Below are 26511 nucleotides of genomic sequence, written 5' to 3'. Positions count from 1 at the left end.
ATTTACCTCTTTAATGAAACTTATTTTTGTGACTTTGAGCCTTGAATACTAGTTTGAGAACAAAAATTTGGTTTGGTGTTATCTTAGTCTTTTTTTTTTTATCAACACATATCTCCAATGATAATTTCCGACATTATATTTGAAAATGAAAAAAAAAAACTTTTTGAATTTTCAATTTTTTGAAATTTATTATTATTTTTTCTGTATTTTAATTTGATCTTCTTTATTTTTTTAATTTTTAGTTATTTTTTATTTAATTTTCTAAATCTTTATTTATTTTTCTCACTTTTTTAAATTTATGAGTTTTTTTGTTAAATTTTTCGATTTTATTATTTTTTTTGTTTATTTATTAATTAAATAATTATTTTTTTTAAAAAAAAAATTGTTTTTAACCTGTTCAGCAGGTCATTTTTCTTCTTTGGAGGTTTTTTATGATAAAAATATCACTTTGAAGGTTAAAAGTGTTAGTGAAAAAACTTCAAGGTTTAAAGTGCTACTAAGTGACACTTTCAAGGTTTTTTATGCGATTTTCCCTTAATAATTCTGTTGAAACCACTCTAAAGTGATATTTTCTTGCGTGTCATTTCTTAATGATGAAAGTTCATCATTGTGAGGACGATCTTGATGGTGGTCGTCAACTTTTGTTTCATTGGAGCAGATGTAATGGAAATGTCTGGTTGTGCCAGATATTTTGTGTGTTAATGTAGAATTCCATGTATCATTTACACCAGACATATATAAACATAAAATTTTATGAAATAAAAAAGTGAATTTAATTCAACAATTGTTAGTATGGATATTAAACTTTGATAATTTTTAATATCAATTTAATATTTATTTAATTTAATAACTTAGATTTTAATTAAATAAGCTATCTTTAAAAATAAAATATGTTTGGTATATATATTAGTCCGCACAAGTGTTACAAGTCTTAGCATTTAATAATAACTAGATTTTGACACGCGCTTGGAAAGCGCAGGTTCTTGGATTATATTATAATACAAAGTCTTATTATATCGAAAATATAATATTTAACAGTTATATAATCTACGAATTAGTTTATTTGAGATTTTATATGTACACTTTTACGTAAGTTTCTTTTAGGCATGAAAATTATATACAGCTCAAAAAAACAAACCGAACCGATCCGAAAATATAGGTTTAGTTCAGGTCCAGAAAAGATAACCTATTGGATTTTTTTTTGGATCCGCAGGTCTTAGTTTGAGTTCGGGTCCTACCCTAGACCCGATCATAAATATGTTGTGTTTATTAGGTATATTTGGATATTTCAAATATGTTTCCGGTATTATGGATATTTTTTTTTTAATTTTTGGTTTACGATTATAGTTTTTGATTTCAGGTAAATTTTCAAATTAAAAAAAAAAGTAGTTTTTTTTCAGTTCATCGTGTCAAATTTTGAATAGGATTTTGAATTTTTAGGTATTTGAATTTTTTGGGTATTTGTTTGGAGTTTCGAATAATTTTCAGATTTCTTATATATTTCGATTTTTTTTAGGATCCTAAATACCCGAACATATGTGAACCCATTACGTCTATATCAGGTCGAACAACCTTTTGATATATATTTTTAATGTTATTGTACAAAAACATGGTTGATGAAATATTTTTCTGAGTAAAGGTTTCACAAGGAATCATATTAGGATCTGTTAAAAATATTTAAAATATTGTATAGTTAGAATGATTAATGGCATTATAAAAAAAAAATAGTTATACATGACTCCAACAACTTTTTTATATTAGATTTTTTAAGACTATTTCTATTTTGATAGTATTGATTCGTTTTTAAGTGAAAAGTATATAAAAGTATAATATCTAAACCAATAATTTTTCAAAATCGTGAATAATCAATACTGATATTGTGAAGTCGGGTTAACTTTATCAGAACCAATGAATTTCTACATTTTTGTTAAGGTAACATGAATATTCAGAAAACTCATTTTTAAATATGAAAATATCTATCAAACTATAGACGGTTGAAAGTTTAGTATATGATATGAGATTTTAGTGGGAAAATTTATATAAGATATGATTATTTTATTATAAAGGAAAGAGGAAGTTAGAATGTACACATATATGTCGTGTAACTTATCTTGCTTTAAATCATATATTATATGATAAAAGTGATAATATAAAACATTAGTTTCAATGTTTTTATGATTAAAATCAAAATCGTAAATATAGTAATAGTAGTGATTAGGATTTAGGAGTGTGATTTGAATAAATAAAGGAATTGAATAAATTATTGTTAGAGAAATATATGGTAACATATTGTTTGAATAAATTTAAGGTAAGACAAAAAAATAATGAGATAAATGAAAAGGTCCAAACAATTTTCATAGGTAGATTTTTTAAAACTTCTTCTCTTTTAATAGTATTGATATCAATTAAAAAGTTGATACTACTTTCATTAACCATTAGTCTCTTCTTATATACCATTAACAATAAGATCAAATTTTACAAATCTTCGGTTTATTTTATTTTATTTTTAAACTAAGAAAATTTCTAACAACAAGGTAAGTAATCTCAAAATAAAAAGTTAGAAGTTGATTACTCCAACAATGCATCTCAAGTATATCTTTGAATATTTTTATATAATAGTAATTATAAGCACTAAACTTTTGTAAATAAATAATAATTACACACTAACAATTCAAAACACAATATTTATAACTCAGATATGTATATTTTAGTTTTACCAAACAAGCAAATCTTTAAATTTTAAGAGAAAGTGTATAGACTAGAAGAAAAAGTTACGGAATGATTCAATTACATATACATATTGTTTTATCTTAAATAATGTTATTTTATATTAATAATTTTGACTTAGTTTTAACATAATTATATAATTAATGTACTAATAATATGTATATATATATATATATATTTGAATATTTAAGTGAAATATAACTATAAAGATTAAAGTGATATAAAATCAATATTAGTAAAATTATATGTAAGTTACATAATTGTTAAGACTAAAATAAAAATTAAATAGTGTTTTGAAGTTTTGACTAGTAAATCTTCGAATTTGAAAATTTGAATAGAGAACTAAAAATCTTAAAATATGAGGGTTTGATAACTCTAAAATGAACTAATCTGTAATATTTTACATACCCAAATTTCTTTTACAAAATTGAATCTTCAAAGTTAAGCTAAGTCACTTTCAACTTTAACAGATACGTCACTGTGCCATGAAAGCACAATCTCCTCAAACTCTACAATAAGCTCCGACCAATAAGATTCCTCCTCCTCCTCTTCACCTTCCACCACCTTCACCTCCGCCACAACCAAACCTTCCACCAGCTCCACCGCCTCAACCATCACCGTCGTTCTTCCTTTTCCCAACCCCAAAGCCATCGCCTCCTTCTTCTTCTCCACTCTATACCCCAACTTTTCCCCTATCGTCTTCGCCTTCTCCACAACTCCTTCCGCCGTAACCGTCGCCGTAAACCTCGTCTCCTTCCTCTTCCTCCTCTCAAACAGCCCCGATAGATCCAATCCCGCAGATAACGAGATCAAATCGAACGCTGTGATCGTATCACTTCTCAGTTTACCCAATCGATCATCCGATTCCAAGACACTGGATTTAAACTCGGAGGTTTCTAGGGATTTCTTGAACCATTTGGTTTCAGTTACAGCTTCGATACTCATCCTCGTTTCCGGATTCGGATCGAGCAACTTGTAGATGATGGATCGAGCCTGTTTCGAGATCCCGTTTGGGAACTTGTAATCTCTCCGTTGGATCTTACGGTACATGGTCACAACGTTTGAGTCCTCAAAAGGAACGTAACCTGCGAGAAGTACAAAGAGGAAGACACCGCACGACCACGAATCCGCCTTAGCTCCGTCGTACGATTTCTGAGCGATCACCTCCGGAGCTGTGTAAGCCGGTGTGCCGCACGATGTTTTGAGCAATCCGGTGCTGCTACGGTGCTCCGGGAGAGCCGATAAACCGAAGTCGGAGACCTTGAGGTTTCCTTGCTTATCGAGGAGGAGATTCTGCGGCTTCACGTCGCGGTGAGCGATTCCTTCTCTGTGGCAGAAGGTTAGCGCGGAGGCTAGCTGCTGGAAGTAGCTACGCGCGGCAGATTCTTGAAGGCGGCCGGAACGGCGGATTCGGGTGAAAAGCTCTCCACCGGCGGCGAGTTCCATGACGAGATAGATTTTGGTTTTGGTGGCCATGACTTCGTGGATTTTGAGGACGTTGGGGTGGTTGTGGAGGCGGCGCATGGCTTCGATCTCGCGGATAATCCTCGGTTCCATACCGGCATCAACTGTTTTTTTCTTGTCGATGATTTTAACGGCCACGAGTTCGCCGGCAACGATGGAACGAGCCACATGGACTTTGGCAAAGCTACCACTGCCTAATCGGCGACCGAGTTCGTATTTACCGAGCAGAATGGTCCCTGGGGCTTTTTCTGGTGATGGTGGAGATGGAAAGCCCATAGCTGGTGATGGTGGCGGAGGGAGGGAGGGAGGGAGCGTGAGATTTTTTTTTTTTTTTTTTGTTGTAGAGGTTTGAGGGATGTTAGATTATGGTGACTGTGTTTTCTGCTTTTATAAGGAAAGACAGAATTTCCCATTGACTGCATATTGTTGAAGAGGTTAAAACGTTTTGTTGTTACAATAATAATTTTTTGACTATTTTAAGGGAAAACTAGATATTGACCCGCCCTCAAGAGGGCGGGTAATTTTTTTTGTTTTAAAACTTTTTACCTAATATAATTTATATGTTTGTGTGTTTGTATAATTATATTTTTGTATGATATAAATTTAATAGAACATATAATTTTTGTAAATATATTAGATAAATCAAGTTTCATAAGTATACAATTGTGTATTTTTTTGTACCAAATATGTATTTTTTTGTAATCATATTTGTGTTTTTATCTTTGATCATATTTGCGTTTTTTTTAAATGATTAGTAAAGTATTTTGATAATTGTATTAAATTCGCTGACAACAAAAAAAGAGTTGTATTAAATTTATTATATTGTTAAACTATACACCATAGCCTTTTTACACATCAATATGGTACTTAATTTTCAAAAAGTATTTTTTTAAAACATAACAAACCCTTTATATAGTTTTGTTTAGTAATCTATACTATTATCTGAGAAGTGGTTTTGCTTAGTTACCATCTTCTCCATAATTTTAGGTAATTTTGATTATTTGTAATTGTTTATTGTTTATTTGTCTTATTTTTCATAATTTTAGGAAATTTACTTATTCTTTATGTTTTAATAATTTTATTTTTTTTTCTTATTTGTCTCCACATTTTAAATTATATATATATATATATTATATATTTCATATTCTTAGTAATTTTAATTCATAATTTTAATTATTTATAATTAAAATAAATAAGAGGACGGCGATAGAAACGATTGTGGGGAAGGAAAAATTTTTAGTTTAAAAAATTGTTAAAAAATATGAGAGCATATTTTACGGGATTAAGGAGTTAGATGACCAAATTTCGAAATTAATTTTAGAATAATTGATTTGATTCCTGGAATGTTCTTGTTTTATTGGATAAATAACTAAAAAAATAGATATGCTCCATATTATTAAGATACAATCGATTATTAACTATATGGTATTAAGGTTACGTACATATTATTAGCTATTGATAATATGGTGGTAAAGTCCAGAAAATATATTAGTTGCTCATTTAACTGATAGTAGATAATGGTCCCGATAAGTAGGAAAAAAAATGTTAAAAGAAAAGAAATTAGATATAAATAGAGTTTCCCTATATTGTGGCTGTGATTATGACGTGGGGGTTACTTAAGTTTGATAGGCGTGTGAAGGATAAAAACTAAAGCTAATAAGGAATAGTGGTTAGGTTGAAAAATTACATAAAGGGGTGGTTATGTTCGAAAATGATGGATGCATGTATTGTTGCCATTAATTGTTGGATCTAACTTTTATCAATGGGTCACACTGCTGTTTTAATAGAATAGATGCCTGAAATAATCTTTTGAAAACTAAAATTCACTCAATACACATATCAACAAAAATGTTATAATATATTACATATTAATGATATTTTAGACTAATATGCCTCTGTATATTTTGGAATCAGAATCTCTCCTCTCTCTTTTTATTTGTTTATATTATGTTTAATAAGCTTGTTCAATCCCATGTCAATTATTTTTTTCAAACCTTTTACCATAATAGTGGTAAACAAATAATCGTGCACAATAATATATTTAGATTTTTTCACATACACCATATATTACTATTTAAAACATATCTTTCTCAAAAATATATATATTATGTTTAAATAAAAATCCTTTATTATATTCTATATCATTTCTATAGAATAAAATATATCGTTAAAGTATAAATAGTATTTTAAAATTTTACTATATTAAATATTCATATATATTATAGTTTAATTTTATATTCACACCGGACACCATATTTAAACATGTAGATAAGAAGAAACTTCAGAGACATACAGAGAAAATCATTCTTGTATCAGTGTATTGAAAAAAACCAACCTAATTTTGGTGTGAACTTCATCACTGATTTTTCTTGAAGTCATATATGTTCTATCATATTTTCAAATTGTTTAAATGTGTTTTTCAAGAGCTTGTTTTGGCTTTTTGATGCGACGTATCTTATCAACTTTGTGTTAATGTGTTTGATAGAATATATTGAATAAATAGAATGTTAGACAAAATAAATGTCCGGGGAAAATAGATGCTGATCCATTAGGATAGCTTCAAACAGAAACAACGATAAGATTTAAGCCAAATCAATGAAAAGTAGATCCCACAGCTATATGGACTTGAGATCAAAATAAAACTCACACATCTCCAAGCGTGAACCGGTTACAAAATATCAGAAGAAATAAGTGATGGATCTAAAGAAGATAATAGAGAAAAACCTTTGAGGTGAAGGACCTCCAGGATGCCACATAACATGCGACTCCCTACCTCATCTTCCAAAGAGGAAAAATACCAAACCGGATCTAGAGCTTTGAAGGAGAAGAGATGGAGGATCGACGAAACCTCAATCCTAAGCCGATCACAATCGGATCAGAAATGAGCAATAAGGATAGAGTCCGCTTAAAGATTGGAGGTGACTAGCCCATCAACAAAATAACCTTGAAGACCTTCATATCTCAAAACATTCAATCCCAATCACTTTCTTCAAGCGAGAAGAAGATGACGAAGAGCAACATATATCCACATGTCACCAAAGAAACCTAATCCACTGAATGATTTTGAAATGGATTGAAGATACTCCAGATCTACTCATACAAAAGGAAAACACCTTCAAAAATATCCAAAGATAGAAAGATCTTAACCATAGCAATTGATAATGCTACGAACAACCCTTATTCTTATGAAGATTAAGATCATATTTGGAAACAAAAGATAATGATACATTTGTACTAGGTGGTGTGTTCATAAATATGCGTTGTTCTACGCACATACTAAATTTAGTTGTGAAATGGTATGTATAAGGTGGTTTGCAGTGTTTCTTGTATTGTAATTGTAGTGCAATACGTCAAATCTTCTGATATTAGGGGAAGTCATTTTCTTATGACGAGAGGAAGTTTGTCATTGGACTATAAAAGAAAAAATAATTGCTAACCAGACGAACAATATGCCACCACGTTATCACATATATGGAATAAATAACTCATTAAAAACTTCACAAAATATATGTATAATATGAGAACATCCTTGAACTAATAGGTGTTAGATTGTTAACACCATGCATATAAATAGACACCATGCATATAAATAGCATTCAGAAAGTATGTCAAATTTGTACATGACAACTTCTAATGATGTATTAACATATATTAAAATGAGATACTTTTCCTTTTTTTCTTTTATTAAGAAAATATAATATACTATCCGTTTCTAAATAAGTGTCATTTTGACATTTTTCACATAGATTAAGAAACTGACAGAAATATATATAAGTTGTTATTAATTATACACTTCTAACCAATAATTGAGATAAATAAAATTATTTATGAAAAAATGTAGTTTTCAATTAATTTTCAGCTGAAAGTAACTATAATTTGTATTAAAATTGTAAAGTGATATTTTTTTGTAACAAGAAAAAATGTTAAAATGACACTTAATCCTTTATATACTAAAGCACAAGTCGCATGACAAATCAAATATCAACACATGGAATTTGTTTTTAAATAAAATAAAATGAAATGAAAAAGTCTGATCTCACTGAATTTCTCTTTTATATAATTTAAATTCTTTTTGAAGTAATTTAAATTTTGTGTCTACGGTTTGTGCTTAGAATTAGTTGAAAAAAAAAAGAGAACAAAAAAAGTTAAAATGTATCTGTTTAAACCTTTCCTTAATCAAAGCCACGATCGCCACATTTTCATGTGAACTGCTTACATCTAATTCAAGTGAACTTTAAAATCATTTCATCAGCACATATTTACAAAGCGCTCTTCGTTTCACACAAACATCTATAATGCCCCGACCCGCCCACGGCTAATTGGCCACCCACGCCCGTTCTCTCGGCCAATGGGTCTCATCCCATCTGACAGTCGGTTCGTTAATTTTCCAAGGCTTAGAATCATTGTTTACTTACCCTGCAATCACCATCCGACATTTTTCCATGCTTTGGCCTCACTCGTACGTTATCGCGGATCACTTCCCCGATAGGTCACCTATCCTTCCAATACTTCAGCTCAAGCATGCTTAACTCTGAAGTTCTAAACGGATTTGTGACAGAAAAGGTAAGTCAACTTTGGTGACATAGATAGCCAAATCAATTCTCTTAAGCTTTTTCATATATCACAACTCAGGATGTTAAAACATCATCAACAAATTTCTTTTCAAGCTTCACTAAAACCGTTCTTCCGAAGTGTTCAATTTTGTTGTTTTCGAGCCACAATCCAATTGATGCTTTCAACCGCTTTACGAGCCATAAAAACCATAACTTCCAGAATTAACAGGTAAACATGCATGGTGGTTGCATAACGAGTTCATATAAAACTATTCTGCAAAATTTGGTAAACAGAAAATCAAGCATCAATCTTTGTATTGTTCAGTTTTTTTTTTTATTATTTCAGTTTGCTACAGACATGTATGAGAAGTCAGATCTAAAAGAATAAGAAGATCTAAGTAATCAAAGACAAGTTTGGATGAAATTAAAAAAAAAAAAAAGTGTGGATGAAATATGTTCTAGAGTTAAGTTGGTGGAAGTTGAAGACGAATGGATTTTATAGAGAATTAAATAGAGTTGCAAAAGATTTGACCAATCAGAATTTCAGGTAAACAATATTTTTTTTTTACTTTTCAGCGTTTATAAAAGTAACTAGGTGTTTTGTCCGCACATGCGGGCATAATCATCTTACGAATACTTATTATTTTATGTATTATTAATTCAAAAATTGGCATAATAGAACTCTAATTGGTGAACATGTCGAAGAAAAAAGTTATGGTGAAGTCTTTGTTCCTCAAAATTTATACCAGTTATGTTAAAATTTTAGTCAAATTATTGAAAAGTAAATCTCACTTTTTTTCTAAATTTCTCATGGAGGAATGAATTTATAAGAAACAATTTTCCTATGCAATTTTGATAAGGAACAAATTGAACAAAAATTCTTATTCTTTTTTATTTTCTTCATTTCCTCAAATAAAATTTTATTTTTTATTTTGTTCATTTTTTCATTATTCTAGTAGTCACCAATTGAAGCTATAGTGTTTCACGGATAAAACTGGTTTAAAGTAAAAGCAAGAAAAATTGTTTTGAATTCAGTCACAAGTTAAGTTATTATTTATGATTTTAAATAGTTAAATCAAAGATCAAATTATTTATATATGTCAAAAAACCGTTCATCAAATTTTGTACTTAATATTGTGTTAAAAGTTTTAAAACATTCATATATTAGAAATAGTTTAGAAAATATCTTGATATAAATATTTTTGTTTGACTAATATTTTCACAATTTTATTATATTAGTTTATAATTAATTTTATAATATAACATATAAATTTAATATTATTAAAATAAAATTCATGTTTTATTATATATAAAATTTATTACGAGTTTTGTGAAAATTAATAAATACTCAGTTAAAAACTAATAATAAATCAATGACCTACATAAAAGCTTAAAACCTAATAAAATAAGACAAATAAGAAAATAAGAATTTGAATATAACATATAGATTTAAATATTATTAAATCAAAATTCGTTTTTAATTATATATAAAATTCATTACGAAAATTGTTTAAATTAATAAATTAGTGATTCAGCTAAAAATTATTAATAAATTAATGATTAAGCTAAAACATAATAAAAACATGACAAATAAGCAGAAATGACTAAAATCATGGAAAACATGACAAAATAAATTAATGACTCACCTTAAACCTAATTAAAACTTGATAAATAAGCAAAATTACCTAAAATCATGGAAATAATGACAAATAAGCTAAATCACTTTATAAATAATAGTATAGATTGTGGCCTTAAATCTTAATGTTGTAGATTTGTTTTTTGGAAATTATCTCAAAATAAATTTTAGTTTGTAATAATTTTTCTGCAATTAATTTTAATTTTTTTTACTATTTTTCCTACGTAGTTTTAACAACTATCTAAAACAGAAAATAATTAATATTTAAGATAAGCAACTGATTCCCCCCCCCCCCCCCCCCCCCCCCCCCAAAAAAAAAATAAAAAACCTTCAATAACAATTAAAGAAAACAGTTTCCATTTTTTTGAACAAAAAAAAAACAGTTTTCATTTTAATAACAAGCTGAATTTATATAAGAAACTATAAAATAAGTAGTGTGGTTTAATCTTGCTTAAGTACAAGCTTTTCTTAAAAAGATGTTAGGTAATGAAACGTTATATGCCAACAAAATCCTAAATTTAAAATGTCAAATAATAAAACAGTATATAAATCTATTAGATACACTAATGGATCAACATTTTTAAGCAAATATTTAACTATATTTTGGATAATAATGCATATCATTAGTTTACCCACTTCCCCTCCTCTTTAAAAATTTGAAATTTGAGACACTGCTATTTAGATTCATACAATATTTGACAAAAGAAAAAATTATCCTTACTGAAAAGTATAACATGATTAATTTATAGACAGTAAAATTAACCCATGCAAAGCATGGGCAGTAACATTAGTATGAAATAAAGGGAATATACAAATTATTAGAAGATGTAAAACAATTTAAAAAAAAATTATTCAGGACCATATACATTTTTTGCTTACATTGTTAATATTTTATTGTTAACAGTTTTCTTTGCTCACATTATTGTTTCATGTATATTTTATGCTATGAGTCATGACGACACTGAAATACAGTATCATAATAGTAGTTCTTTAATACTTTTTTGGCTAATTCCCACGTGAAAAGTATAACATGATTAATTTATAATTATAGACAGTAAAATTAACCCATGCAAAGCATGGGCAGTAACATTAGTATGAAATAAAGGGAATATACAAATTATTAGAAGATGTAAAACAATTTAAAAAAAAATTATTCAGGACCATATACATTTTTTGCTTACATTGTTAATATTTTATTGTTAACGGTTTTCTTTGCTCACATTATTGTTTCATGTATATTTTATGCTATGAGTCATGACGACACTGAAATACAGTATCATAATAGTAGTTCTTTAATACTTTTTTGGCTAATTCCCACGTGAATGAATATTTTCACAGAACTGTATTGTACATAGTTATTAAAGTATATAGTTCGATCATTTCCCCTGTCAAAACGGTATAGTGTTATATGATAGAAAATTAGTGATCTTTATATAGTTTAATTATATTTCTCTGTCAAAAAACGATGTAGTTTGTATTCAGAACCGGTCCTTAGGCCAAGTCAAAGCAGTCTTGCCAACGTATTGATTAATAAATTTCAGTCACAATTTGCCAAATACCACTTTAGGTTAGTGGTAAATAGTTCAAACATAATCTTGCTAAGTGCAACTGATGTTCAAGACTTTAAAATGATTATATACCAAACAATTTTACATTTCTTACGAAGATGAGCTGCTCTACAAGATCCAGGCATAATGATATTCCTTATGTCCATACTGTAGTTTGTATAATTCTGTTTTTTTTTCTGAGAATCAAAATCTAGACATCTTGGTATATAAGCATTAATGAATTTTTAGTTAAGTCACTGAAGTAATAGGAGTTCCACGAGAGAACCGGTCTTGTTTGTGTTATAGAAAATTAGTGATCGTGTCCAAAAAAAAATTCAAATCCATCTATTATCAATGTCTAGACATCTAGTTTTACTTTTACATACCCCCATGAACTTCAACAGTTATTTTCGAAAACATGTTAGTGCGTGAAGATTTTTCGTAAAACCTCAGTAGCCAATACTCAAAAGTTGACAATGAAAGAATAACTCACAAGGAAATCACAAAAATATCTTCTCTTTTTAGTCGCAAATTCACCTTTTAAAAGTAACTGGCCTTATCACTACTTTAACTTTATAAACAATACTGCTTTTCTAAGAATACATTGTAGTAGCACGTATACAAAAAGAAAAGAATACATCGTGGAACACCTATTATTCCTATGTGTAATAATTCAAAATTCATAAAATATCTCGACACCACCAATTTCCATTTAACTATTATCATGATTTATATGGAAAACAAATTCGTAAGATTTTTACCAAAAAAAAATTCGAAAGATTCTATTGGTCACTTGGAGTCAAGAGTTAATAGTTTTATTTTAATGAAACGGTCCACATCAGCGGGACCCTCTTACAAATATTCTCTTTTTGTAGTCTCGTAGTGGTTCGCAGTCAAGATTTTCCACCTGACGGTTAATTAATCTTAAAAAACTCTTCTTCCATATAAATTTTGTCTTTACACACGAAAGAAACTAATAAAATTTAAACAATAAAACACCTTTATTGTATTTACGTCATTTGATGGAGGCTCCCTCTCTTCCCTCGTGAGCCGTCTCCGGGCTTCCAATACCAACTAACCAACATGAGAGAGACCGTCTCCAGCAACCGTCAGGATTGTCGAGAGGCAGATCAACGGCTCTCATTTAACCATGCCACTTAATGTACCGGGCCCTACTGTATTAAAGAATCAAAGTAACGGGAAATAAACAGTAGGCAAATAAAGAAGGCATGCAAATTGACGTTTTAATTGTTCTGTCGAGTGTTTTCTCCCACTCGACTTTGGCATATTCGTCTTAAACCGCACCAGTATAAGTCCATATTTAAAGAGCTGGTTTAACGTGGGAAACTTTTTCTCATTCATATTTGGAATCTTTTGATATAGTCAAAATATCTCAAAAATTATATTATATTTATAGTGGAAACAAAAAATATATATTTAAATTTCTAACGGGAGCCAACATTTGAAAAGGACATGAAGGATTACGTATAATGAATTTATAAGCACACACATAAAAGTTTAAGTTCGAGTCGAAATTATATATGAGACAAATAATATCAGTATAAACCTCGTTGGGATGATTTTTAATCTGTATAATGAACTTGATATTATGAATTAGGTGGATCATATGATTACATTAAGTTTAAGAGCGTGTTTATATATATGTTTCCTACCAATACAATGTTGTTGTATGGTTTATTGGTGTGTGTTGTCCAATCTCAAATCATATAGGTGGAGAAGGTGAAATGTAAGGCACCAAATGGAATGTTGGACTTATAATGTTTAATAAATGAAATTACTATAATAATTTGTGACTATAATTTCGTAGACAAGTTAGGCGAGGCTGTTCATGGACATCTGGACATCATCGCTAAAAGTTAGGCTTTAATTTAATTGGTAAGATGCAATATAATCATTTGTCTTAGTTGAATATTAGTTAGTCTTGAATATATTATTCCTTTATGTAAATGGCATATATGATTGTTTCACATGTCATTGAAATAATTAATATAAATCAAACCAATTATAGTACAATTACGATTCTTAACTTTTGAGACCAACGAAACTTACTTGAGATATTCCATATAAATAAAAATGCTAGTTACATGAAAGATCATCTGAAGCCCATACTGTCAGGTTGGTATATTCATGACTTAAATGGGTACAGGCTCAATGAAACAATACATGGGTACAGCAGAAACAATGTTTTCGATCTCCAAATTTTTAGAAAATAATATATAAACTAGATTTTGATCCGCGCTTTCAAAGCGCGGGTTTATTTTTGTTTTTTTTTTCAATTGATAAATATTTAGTAAATGTCACATTTTTATATATTTGTGTTTTATTTTATAAAAGACTTAAAAATTTTATCTTTATTTATCGTATTTCATTTTAAATGACTATTTATGTTTAAAAAATTAAATTTTATTTTTTTAATGAATTAAGTTGGTATAACTCTGATAAATTAATTTTACTATGTGGTTAATATTTTAATTAAAAAATTATATACTTTTAATAAAGATTTATACTTTTCAATAAAAAAATCAATTATTTTTATGAATGCTTAAATTATATTAAGAAAAGAAAAAAATAATAATTAAGAATAGTTGAAAAAAAAAATATTTTAACTTGGACTCAATGGCCCAAAGGAAAAAAAAAGTGAGAATTGAATCTGATTTTTTAATAGGCCCAAATGGCCCAAGAGAGATTTGATTTGGGCTGGATCCAAAAATAATGACCCAATATAGATTTGTTATTAATATTACTTAATTGTCCTTAATGAAACATGCAATGTTAGTGAAAGAAACATGCCCCTAAGGTAATTATGACAATAGGATCCTGCTTTAATAGTATAGATAGGCAGAAACTCCAAATTGTATAAATTTTTTATCAAAGTTTTTACTAAATTTTTATGGCCTCCAAAATCTCATAGCCGGGTCTTGGTATATGCATGTACTTTGTATCAAGGAGAAAAGAGGATCTGCTTGTTTAAAGCGGTTTAGTGAATGCAATGTTTTTTACAAATTCCAAAAGACAACTTGTGTTAACTTGATGAATGAAATTTCTTGCTGATCGGTGTTGAACATGACAGGAAAATACATTGGACTTGTCTGGAAAAGTTCTGTCGGGCAAAAGAGTTGGCAATTTTTATAGTCAAGCTTTGTTAGCTAAACAAGCTTGGAAAATTCTGTAAGTCCCTTTGTGTTTGTTAGCTCGAGAGATAAAAAGTAGGTATTTCCCTGATGGTGACATGTTAAGCTTGGTACTATGTTCCCGGCCATACTTTGTGTAGAGAAATATTTTACAGGGAAATGAGTTGTTGGTTATGGGATTTTATTTTAACAACGAGTATGGGATGGTTAGTCCAAGTGTGGATTGACCCTTCAATTAAAGCTGAAGAAAACTGTACCTCTTTTTGAGAGATATCTTTTATATTAATCTTGTGCTAAAAGACTTGACTGGTGTGGAGAATAAGGTTGGAACAAAAGGAAGTTGGAGGACTTGTTCTTTCAGGATGATGTAAACTGCATTTTGGCTTACCATCCGGTAGTTGATCAAAAGGATTTCTGTTCATAGATACAATGAAAGTGGAGATTTGTGTTAAGTCAAGTTATTAGTAAGCCTTCCAAATCAACAAAGTGGGAATTAATTCAAGAAGCCTCCTGGTTACCAACTTACCGTTCATCAACAACTTAAAAAATACTTTTGGCAAGTTCAAATAGATCCAAAAAAATATCGAGAAATGCTAACTAGAGCTATGCTGGTTAGCAGACAAGTTGGTTCCAAGAGGTATAAAGCTGTGGACAACATATCGAAAAAAATTGTGGTTTCCTTAAGGTGAATCTTTAACCGTGTCTAATTATCTTGCACTTTTCTTAGACATGTTTGGTCTGCTTTAGTCTTTCTTATTCTAATATAAGTTATGTGAGGGATCGGTTCTCTAAAATTTTCAACATCTCGTTTGTTTGAGAAGAAAAAAGTTTTCATATTGAGTTGTATATTGCTTTCCTCATATTTTATGGAGGAATTGGTATAGCATGAATTGTTTCATCTTTGAAAGAAGTTCTCATCTTTGGAAACAGTTGAAAAAATAAGAAGAGAGGTCACTGAATGGTTCCTTAGTCAAATGTTCAAGACCATTTTGGAGAATCAAACCACAATTGGAATCCTCCACCTTACCGTGGCTGAAATGCAATACTAGTTTTTTATGGTCTAATAAAAATAATTGGCGAGCGGCTAGCTGGATAGTGAGAGACGCAGAAGATGTAATTTTGATGCACAGTAAGAGAGCCTTCATTAATGTGAAAGACTTGGAAGAGGCAAAGTTTCTAAGTGTGACTTGGAATATGGGGAGTGTGAACTGTGAAGTGTGACTTTCACAAGTTTAATCGGCCCATGACATTCTTTTTTCGCATGAGAAGATCAATATATATTCTACTAGTTATTAAGTTCTCTTCTAATATTTTTTTTTTAATCTATCGTTCCAAAAGAGAGTTCAAGAAGACTTTCGGAAAATAGTTTTCTTGTTGCTTTCCGTGTCTAAGTTACTAATTGCTTTCTATTGCTTCTTAGCCCATAGTTTTTTCTAGTCTCATTTTATACGTTCCTCCTGCGTTTCTTAGATGACTGTTGAATTTCTTTCCGGGTTCTGCTTGGATTCAGAGAGAATTCTAGTTTAGTGAGGTAGATTGTAACCACTGTGACCCAAATGCCTATTATTTTATTTAAAATTTAAGTCCAAACCTGCCATTTATTTTGTTCCACATCGAAACTTATAAAACTCACTCCCCCTCCTTTGTATAAAAGAGCTTCACCCCTTCTTTTTTACTCATCAAGACAAGACAACTCTTCTCATGAGGCCTAAGGGATGGGCGTTCGGATTAGATCAGCTATTTCGGATTTTTAGGTATTTCAATATAGGGGGTATAAAACATGTTTGGTATTTCTACATTTCGGGTCAATTTAGTTTGGGTTTGGTTATTTCGGGTTGGGTTTGAATATTAAGATTTTTTAAAAAAAAAATCAAATTCTTCTTTGCTCAATTTCTTGTATTTAAAAATATACCATTGGCTTAACTGATTTTCTAATTTTTAATAGATTGAAGGATAAATAAGTTTAGAGATAAAAAAATAGAAAGCACCAATCCGGTTGTTATTATGAAAATTTGTATGCAACTTTTGTTAATGTACGAAGCAAGATCTTGACATGTATTTTAAGTGGGTAGCAAATCACTTTGTCTGTAATTATATATTAAATTATCTGATCTTGAGCCATTGTGGATCTTAAAACTCACACTAAGTATTTGGTAGTGTTTGAGATGTAAAATTATGGAAGAAATAGGATGAGGACAACGATATCTTTAGAACACAGCGATGTAATCAGATTCCGGTTGACAAAGATGAATTTTATTGAGTAAATATGGTTGAATACAATAATGGAAACGAGATCGAAATACAACTGAGATCGACTACGAAATAGAATACTAGAACTTAAGACCGAAGTCGATGAATATGGTTAGGTATCTCTAGGGTTTAACGTGCCTCTCCACTTCAGTCTTCTTTCCTCTTATAGCTGCGTCCTCTCCGTATTTCTCTTCAACGACCTCTAGATCTTTGGGATTTCTCTCCCCTCATGTTGACCTTCTCAGCCTGTCGTTAAAAGGCTGACTTCGACTGGGCCTCTCTTAGGTCAAATTGATGGGCTTCATTGTCTGTAACTTGCCACAAATCGAGTCTGTTTGAAGTCGAATGCTAATGGACTTGGACCGTCGGCTCGTTTTTTCTTTAATGATTATTGGGTCCAACAACCATGTGCAATATCAGTATAAATATTTTTAGTAAAATAAGAGAAGTAAACTAAATATGTAGGGTTAAGTATACATATGTTCGATTATCTTCAGATATCCATTCGGGTTCAGATATTACCCATTCAGATTCGGATATCCAATCTCTTCTAATTCAATACCCGTTCGGGTATTTGCTACTTCAGTTCGGATTTCAGTTTGGGTTTTTCGGATCGGGTACGTGTATCGGGTAAAACTCCCAAGCCTAATGAGGCTCGTTTTTGTTGTTAAACGACGACCAGCCACCAGTAAATTTTTCCAGCAAGTTTTCGGTGAGTTTTTTGGCAGGTTTCCGTACGGATTCCAGCAAGTTTCCGACGACTCTTCTAGCAAGTTTTTTTCCTTCATAATTCTATGTTAAGAAATTTTTTATTTTTAGAAAATTTTATGCTTTTAAAAACTTTGTTTCGAGAGACTTCAAATCTAAAAAAAAATAATTATCATGTTGCAATTAATGACAATCTTCTGTTTTGTTGATTATTTCAACCATTTTTATTTTGTATATTGGGAGCCATGTTTCTTCATGTTAGGGTTGGACTTTTGTGGCCAAAGTGTTATAAGTGAGTTAGTGGTTTGTGTGTTTGACATCACATATCTTGCTGATTGACTCTTTTTTACTCATCCCTCATTTCTTCCCTTTTTTATGTGAGTTGGTGAATAGTTGAATATATAGACCGGTTTAGTGTATTTGGGATATCACGATTTTTTCGGTTTTGTTCGACTCGGTTACTGTATTTAAATGCGTTTTTCTTTCATGTTTATTTAATTAAATTTTTTGATATTTTATTTTGTTTTATGATTTGATTTGATAGAATACTGCAAGATGAACGATTAAGTGTAAGACGTGAAGTAATACTAACAAAGTTGAAAATGGACATGTTGAGTCACTGATCAGAGCTCTACCGCTTGTTCTGTGGAGTCCTCCACTACTTCCGCCATCGTTACTCTTCCTGTACCCTGCAATCGAAGAGAAACACCTTTCAAACACAAACCTTCCCTTAAACGAGAGTTGAAGTTGGTGTAAATGGCACGCCATTCTCGAGAGAAGATAGACATTTGTTACAAGTTAGAAACCCAAATTCTTGAGGTACTCAGTTGTCGACACACACTATCGTTGAAAGAGATCATTCTTCAAAGTCCCTTATTGCATCTTTTGTGCTCTTAGTGTCTCCATCTTTGTGACTACATTTCCTGGGAGGACAATGGTCTTTTTTTTTTTAATTCAAAAGAAAAAGTTGTCTAAATATCCTGATTATTTTGAACTTGATGTGAATATGGTAAATTTCTACAAATGAGATTTATCGAGTTGTGGTGTTCGCTTCCTGGTGTGTGATTCATATGTATATGAAATTGACTCAGTAGATTTTATGTTTTTAGGAAAAAGTTTTAAAAGAGCAAAATGCTTGTTTTGATATCTATAAGTCCCTAAAACAAGAAAGATATCTATAAACTAAAAGAGATGAGTTTGTGTACGAGGCAGAGAGATAATTACTAAGTTTAATTCTTATCGACAAAAACATAGTATGAGTTTGTGTACGAGACAGAGAATTACTAATTTAGTTTAATGCTTATTGACCAAAACAGGTTCTGAGAAGTGAGAACACATCAATTTCAGAAAAGTCATAAGTACAACAATGAATCAGATTTTTTAGGTCCAAATCCAATGATAAAGCTCCCTCTCTTTAATTAAAGGTTAATTTAGCAATGGCAAAGACTTGTTCCTTGTAGAGGCGTCGTCAATTTCACTGTGACTCTCTACCGGTAACACGTTAAAAGCGGGATAAAGAAAAATATGTCTCTGGTTAAAAAGCGTTTCAGCGATTTACCTACACACCATACGGCGTGGACAAAACAGACTTTGTCCCTTTGTATACCATGACAGGACAAATCACTCTTGAATATTCATTTTCTTAGACTTCTGTTGACCATTCATCAATTAATTCTTCAGAGGAGACTTGGTTCTACAAAAAGTCTTCGCAGGAGACTTGGTTCTACAAAAAGTCTTCGCAGGAGACTTGGTTATATAAGTCTAGCTTTTAATCTTTCTCCACCTTACAGCCAAAAAAAAAAAAAAAAAAAAAAAAAAAAACAAAGAACAAAAAAACACACGATGCATTCTTGTGGTTCGAGGAAAATAATAGTATGGATCTTGTGTTTAATATTTTCTCTTTCTCACTCCATACTTGTTTGGGCTTCTTCTCCTCCAAAGCACTTGTGCCGTCAAGACCAGAGGGATGCTCTTTGGGAGTTCAAGAGCGAGTTCCATCTCAGTGGGATGGCCGCTAACGAGAAGACACAGACGTGGAGAAACAACAGTGATTGCTGTTCTTGGGATGGTATCACTTGTGATCCTAAGACGGGCAATGTCCTTGACTTAAATCTCTGGAGCAGTTCTCTCAATGGCCCATTAAGATCTAGTAGTGGTCTGTTCAAACTACAGTATCTTCAGAGCCTTAATCTCAGCTCCAATAATCTTTCCGGTATTCTACCAGATTCAATAGGCAACCTCAAATACTTGAAGGATTTGAGACTTTCTGAATGCAATTTATTTGGAAAGCTTCCTTCTTCGCTCGGAAATCTTTCTGATCTTACTCATCTTGAACTTGATGGTAATGGTTTCACCGGTGAACTACCAGTTTCGATCGGCAACTTAAAACAACTAACAAAGTTGCTAATTGCATCGAGCAAGCTCAGTGGGAACTTTCATCAAGCGCTACTCAATTTAACCGAGCTCACTGCGATCAACCTTGTTTCCAACCAGCTCGAAGGTATGCTCCCATCTAACATGAGTACCTTCTCCAAACTAGAGTACTTTAATGTTGGTTCAAATTCATTTTCTGGATCTGTTCCGTCGTCTCTTTTCATGATCTCTTCGTTGACCTATCTTAACTTGGAAAGGAATCACTTCAACAGTCTCCTTGAGATTGGGAATATCTCTTCACCATCTAAACTTCAAATTTTAAGCCTTGGTGGAAACAAGCTCAGTGGGCCTATCCCGGGATTTATATCAAAACTAGTCGAGCTCTCCTCTCTCGACCTCTCTTTTTGGGACACTTTGAGGGGAGATGTCGATTTCAGCATCTTCTTGCATCTCAAGTCACTCACGTCCCTTGACATCTCCACTCTTAATACAAGAAGTATTGTCGACATGAGTCTCTTCTCGCATTTCGAGTCACTTTACTTACTAAGCCTTTCACGAAATACTGTGAAGTTTAGTTCAACTCTCCATATGGTCTCACCCATTGGATCATTGGCTCTAGCCTCCTGCAATATTTCCGAATTTCCAAAGTTTCTACGAACGCAAACCAGCTTGTTTTACTTGGATATTTCTCAGAATCAAATAAAAGGGCAAGTACCAGAGTGGTTATGGAGTCTCCCAGGACTGGAGTATGTAGACTTTTCTCGGAATTCATTTACTGGTTTTGATGGACCAGCGGGTGTTTTTCAAAAAAAGGAAATATATTTGCTTGATATAAGTTCAAACGCTTTCAAGAATCCATTTCCTTTGTTACCAAAATCAATAACGTTTCTTTCAGCCTCCGATAATCAGTTTTCGGGTGAGATTCTGAAGACAATTTGCCAACTGGATTCTCTTGAAACACTTGTTTTATCCAACAACAACTTCAGCGGTTCTATACCTCGGTGTTTTGAGAAGTTCAATACTAAGCTTACCGTCTTGCATCTTCAGAATAACAGCCTCTCTGGTGAATTTCCAGAGGAATCTGTTAGCGTCGGCTTGATTTCATTAGACGTTGGTCACAACCAGTTATCAGGAGAATTTCCCAAGTCTCTGATGAACTGCACTGGCCTCGAGTTTCTAAACGTTGAAGAAAACAAGTTCAATGACACGTTTCCTTTTTGGTTGAGATTATTACCTGATTTACAGTTTCTTGTCCTTCGTTCGAACGAGTTCCATGGGCCAATATATTCTCCAGAGGGTTCTATGAGTTTCCCCAAGCTGCGAATCTTTGACATTTCTAAAAATCTTTTCTCTGGAGCCTTGCCATCAGATTACTTCTCTGGTTGGAGTGAAATGTCATCTGGTGTATACACTCCAGATAACAAGCAGAAAAGGTTTATAGGAATTGGCTTCTCAAACTATCTTAAGTCGGTGGTCCTGGCTAACAAAGGTTTAGAGATGAAGTTGCTTGGTACTAGTTTCAATATCTACAAAAGCATCGATGTCTCAGGAAACAGATTCCAAGGAGAAATCCCCAAATCCATCGGTTTACTCAAGGAGATGATTGTGCTCAACATGTCAAACAACGCTTTCATAGGCAGTATACCACCATCTCTGTCGAACTTGACCAATCTCCAATCACTGGATCTATCCAGAAACAGATTATCCGGAAAACTCCCACCGGAGCTCGGGAAACTTACGTTTCTGGCTTGGATGAACTTCTCTTACAACAACCTCGAAGGTCCAATACCACAAGGCACTCAAATTCAAAGCCAGGATAGTTCTTCATTCCTACATAATCCTGGGCTGTGCGGTGCTCCTCTTCCGAAGACCTGCAGTGGAGGAGAAGAAGCTACAATAAACAAAGATAAAGAAGAAGATCAAGTATTGAGCTGGATTGCAGCAGGGATAGCCTATGTACCTGGTGTATTCTGTGGATTCGTTATCGGCCATATTCTGACTTCATACAGACATGAATGGTTCAAAAAATTCTTTCACTATTTTTCTTAACATAAGCATCCCTTTCCTAATGATATCTACTATATTATAATAATCATCTCTATGTCGTTTTAAATTACCATTGTAATGGCGTGAAAAATTATCTTTTGTTGTATTGTTTTGCCACTCTTGTTGTGATGATCTGTGTGTTTTGGCGCAGTTAATTTCCTCTTTTACTCTATATTTCTTTTTTTGTGTTTGAAATCTTGAAGTAGGGAGAACACACACGCCTATTGTAATGCTATGCATCTCCATTCTTGTTGCGACCCAACTCTGGGTTCAAGAACGTCAACCACTGAGCTACCCTCACTTTCCACACCTACATATATGTAGCTGATGATCCATCTTACAAACTGAGTCATCGCGAATCAATCTATCAAAATATCCATATAAACCTCATAGTATGGTTTCATTTTCCATCCATTATATACCTCTCTCTCCGTTTATCTATTTGTTGATGTCAAAACTCGCACAATCAAAATTTTTAATTACACAGTTTATTCCTGAGAACTGAAGTTTCTCGATTATCATATGAATACGAAAATGACAAAAATGAGTAGAGTTGCACAAAGCGTTTTATTGATTAAGCTATGAAGAGTTGTACAAGAGATCAGTTCAAATCTTTCAAAACAGTAACGAGCAATAGAACAAAGTGGAAAATCATCTAGTCATAGTTCGTAAGACTAACCACCTAAGTTCTAAGTTACCTAAAGATAACAACGATCTCCTAGGTATTTTTGTATCAGACAGTAGAGGAAAAACTTGTTGTCGTTTAACATATTTCTTCAGACAAACAACTAGCTGATATCTTCACCAAACCACTGGATTTCAATAGCCTTTCAGGTCTCCGATTGCAACATGCAACCTGTCCGCCGAATCACTCGCTCGAGTCGCACCATGAACGCCGGAGAATCAGCCCAAGCCGTAAATCGTGCCACCTCAGGTTTTCTCAAACGACACCACAAGGAAAAAGGCCTGTCCTACCAAAATCTCCAGAACCAAAAGTCGAGTCTCTTGCTTCTTCTGAAGACGACTCAGCTGAGGATTCCAATCCGTTCCTCAGTAAGGCCCTAGGCACGAGAAAATTTGACAAACCTTCCAGTCTCTCCTCGTGAGAATCCGGATCTGTTGCGACCAAGAGTCAAACCTCTCAGCGCTCTCGGTTCTCTACCAAAACTTCTGTTGAAAGGTACAGGTCACCCGTAAGTACCGCATTCAGCCCAGTCTCCCTTTTATGGATGAGAAGCTTGTAGATGTTAAGGATGTAATTGTTGCGGCTGGATTGAGCTATACTGTGATCGATGCTGATCCTTTCTACCCAACCGTGATAAGAAAGTTCATTTCAAATATTTTGGATGCTGAGGAAAGAGCTGATGGGGTCGATGTGTATGTCACAGGCTCCTTAGTATAGTTCTCTCCGAGTTTGATCAACTCCGTGTATTGCATCTCTGACTTGGACGACGATGTTGAATGGAGCCTCGAGAATATTGATCCAGTGTGTGCATATCTCACTGATAATCGTGTCAAAACGTTGGAGAACATGAGATCCAAGTTCTTAACCTTGACGAATCAAGTGCTCTACAAGCTCGTCTGCTCAAATTAGATCCCTACGACCAGCTACACTGCAATGAATCAAGAGCATCTCAAATTCCTTTACATGCTTCATCAGCAATAAAGGTTCAACTTTGGGAAGTCATTGTATGACTAAATCATGAAAATGGCTCATAAGACTGACGGAAGAGGCAAATCATCTTTTCGATTATGATTTAGCAAGTCCTTATGATCTAGTGAATTGTTCCACCAAACTCAAGCGATACGACTGGACTTCCAAATCCAGTGGTAAGAGATACCAAGGCTGGTCGAAGATCATGGGCTGACCCTAGCTCACTGTGCCTTGCAGATGACATTGATCGGGTCATCTCTAATCTCAAAATAATCAGTCTGTGTATGAGGAGTACAATATCTCTATCTCAGCTTATTCTTAACGTACGTTTGTATCCTATTGCCCAGGAACAATGCTTTGTTGCAGATGGTTATTTGAAACCAGACTTGTTTTAAATTTGTGCATATATATATTAGCTCTGGGCGACTTGGTATGTGGTGTCTGCTTGGCTTCTTGTGTTTCTTTGTAGGTTTCTTAGATTTTCATATTCAGATAAAACGGAGGAGAATATAAGCTCAGGAAAAAGAGCTTTTTGTGCATGACATATCATGGAGCTTCATGTTCGTGTTACATATGAGGAATGATCATTATCAAAGAATGATGTGTCGTCTTGTCATTAGCTAGAAGTTTGCTTGGCTGGCAAACAAGAAGATTATGTATTATCACAATATTAATAAACATAGTATTTTGTTAGACATCGATATATATATATGTTGAGCCTTGGGTTAGGTTTAGGGTATGCTTTTAGGGAGAAAAAAAACGACTGTGTCTTCACTGCATTTGCTTAAAAGATTGGTGAGTGACTTGAGAGTTCAGCCCTGCTCTTGTATTTTGGATAGATTAAGAATTGATCTATCTCAAGTTGTGTGTGACGTTGAGTTAATCAAATTAAAGAGGTCTGTATAAAATTGTTTATGCTATTTCTAATACACAAAATACGTATTCTTGAAGTTACAAATATTCACACAGTTTTGATTTTCTGTGAACTTTCAAAAAGTAGTTAACTATGTATATCGTTTAAATAAAACCGAGCTTTTGTTGTCTTGCAATATCTCTGATTCTGTTGACGTTTATTCGTGTCCACTCTTCTAGCACTTAAAGGAACATCATCAAAGTCGTTAACAAATTTATGAACATCTCTGATATTAAATTGGGTGTGTGTGTTTCAACTCATCTGTTGGTGCGACTTCAACTACAAGCATTATTAGCTGAAAAGCATTTTGATGGTGTAAATATATAAGAGGGATTTTTTTAGGATACTTTTAGTTTATTTTCACTAAAAGAGCCATTAAGAAAAAAATGATCAAAAATGTTTTATTGAAGAGTAAATATAACCTTGCATTCCTAGGTTAACTAATCCTAAACTTTGGATTAACTAATCCAAAATTTTGGGTTTAGAATTAAAGGGATGGAGTTTTGGGACTATAGTTTAAAACAAGGGGAAAAAAGGCTTTTTGCAAAATTGACCTACAACTCAAAGTCAAACACAAAACTAACCTCTTTTTTTTTTGAAATTAGTTATGTCCTATTCACCCCACAAGTTCATATAATTAACGAAAATGCCATTAATTTTTATTTATTTATTTTTTTCGAAAATGACATTTTTACTCTCACACCCTCATCATCTTCAAGTAATTACAAGATTGCCATTGTCATCAATACCTTAACCACCATGAACAACCAATTTGAAGCTCTTAATGCTCCCAAAATCGATTTACACTTCTTCTTTCTCCATTCTTATAAACTAAACACAACATCTCTCTCACTTTCTCTCCACATTAAGCTAAAAAAACTCAAGATTTTGATTATATATTTTTTTATGGTTCATAGAGTCAAAGAAGCTAACAATTCTGGGTGGGTCACTTTCGTTTAAGATTCTGTGTTCTTGTAGAAGCCTTATGTGTGCTAAGGAAGTTATCTCACCAATTTAAAGTATGAAATCAAGTTTTTTTCCAGATCTGTTCGTCCAGACAACTTACCTGTAAGTTGTCTGGCTGTAGACGATTTACCTGGAAGTCGTCTGGTCAACGCAGAGGTTATTTTTGCAATTGACTTTGAAATATATTTTCTGAGACGACTGAAAGTTAAGTCGTCTGATTTTGTTTGGTTACAAAAAAATCTCCAAAGAACCAAGACGACTTAAATTTCAGTGGTCATAGGTTAGTTTTGCATTTGACTGGATTATTTCAGAAGTTTGACTTTCCCGGACGACTTACATTTCAGTCGTCTAGTGAAAATTGAAATATCAATATTTTATTAACACTAAACGACGTACAATTAAGTCGTTATAGGTTAGTTTTGCAATTGAAAAAAAAAACTTCAATATTTAATTATACGCAGACGACTTACAATTCAATCATCCGCCCGACGACTTACATGTAAGTCGTCCATGATTTTATTC

At 32.4% G+C, this 26511-nt stretch overlaps 2 protein-coding genes across 2 annotated transcripts; one reads left to right on the top strand and one right to left on the bottom strand.

Moving 5' to 3' along the window:
* Positions 1-3086: 3086 nt before the first annotated feature.
* LOC106441833 (CBL-interacting serine/threonine-protein kinase 4-like) lies at positions 3087-4565 on the bottom strand. The gene has a single exon (XM_048775780.1). The coding sequence runs from the start codon at positions 4465-4467 to the stop codon at positions 3169-3171; it is 1299 nt and encodes a 432-aa protein (XP_048631737.1). The 5' UTR covers positions 4468-4565; the 3' UTR covers positions 3087-3168.
* A 15206-nt stretch (positions 4566-19771) lies between these two features.
* LOC106437906 (receptor-like protein 48) lies at positions 19772-22628 on the top strand. Its single transcript, XM_013878919.3, has one exon. It carries the CDS (start codon positions 19880-19882, stop codon positions 22457-22459), a length of 2580 nt encoding a protein of 859 aa, XP_013734373.1. The 5' UTR covers positions 19772-19879; the 3' UTR covers positions 22460-22628.
* Positions 22629-26511: the final 3883 nt, after the last annotated feature.

Source organism: Brassica napus, chromosome A1 (assembly GCF_020379485.1).
Source record: "Brassica napus cultivar Da-Ae chromosome A1, Da-Ae, whole genome shotgun sequence".
NCBI lineage: Eukaryota > Viridiplantae > Streptophyta > Magnoliopsida > Brassicales > Brassicaceae > Brassica > Brassica napus.
This window is presented reverse-complemented; position numbering and strand designations above follow the sequence as displayed.

Bases quoted from the DNA above. Each gene is read 5' to 3' on its own strand.
- LOC106441833 (XM_048775780.1), bottom strand. From the start codon at position 4,467: ATGGGCTTTCCATCTCCACCATCACCAGAAAAAGCCCCAGGGACCATT.
- LOC106437906 (XM_013878919.3), top strand. From the start codon at position 19,880: ATGCATTCTTGTGGTTCGAGGAAAATAATAGTATGGATCTTGTGTTTA.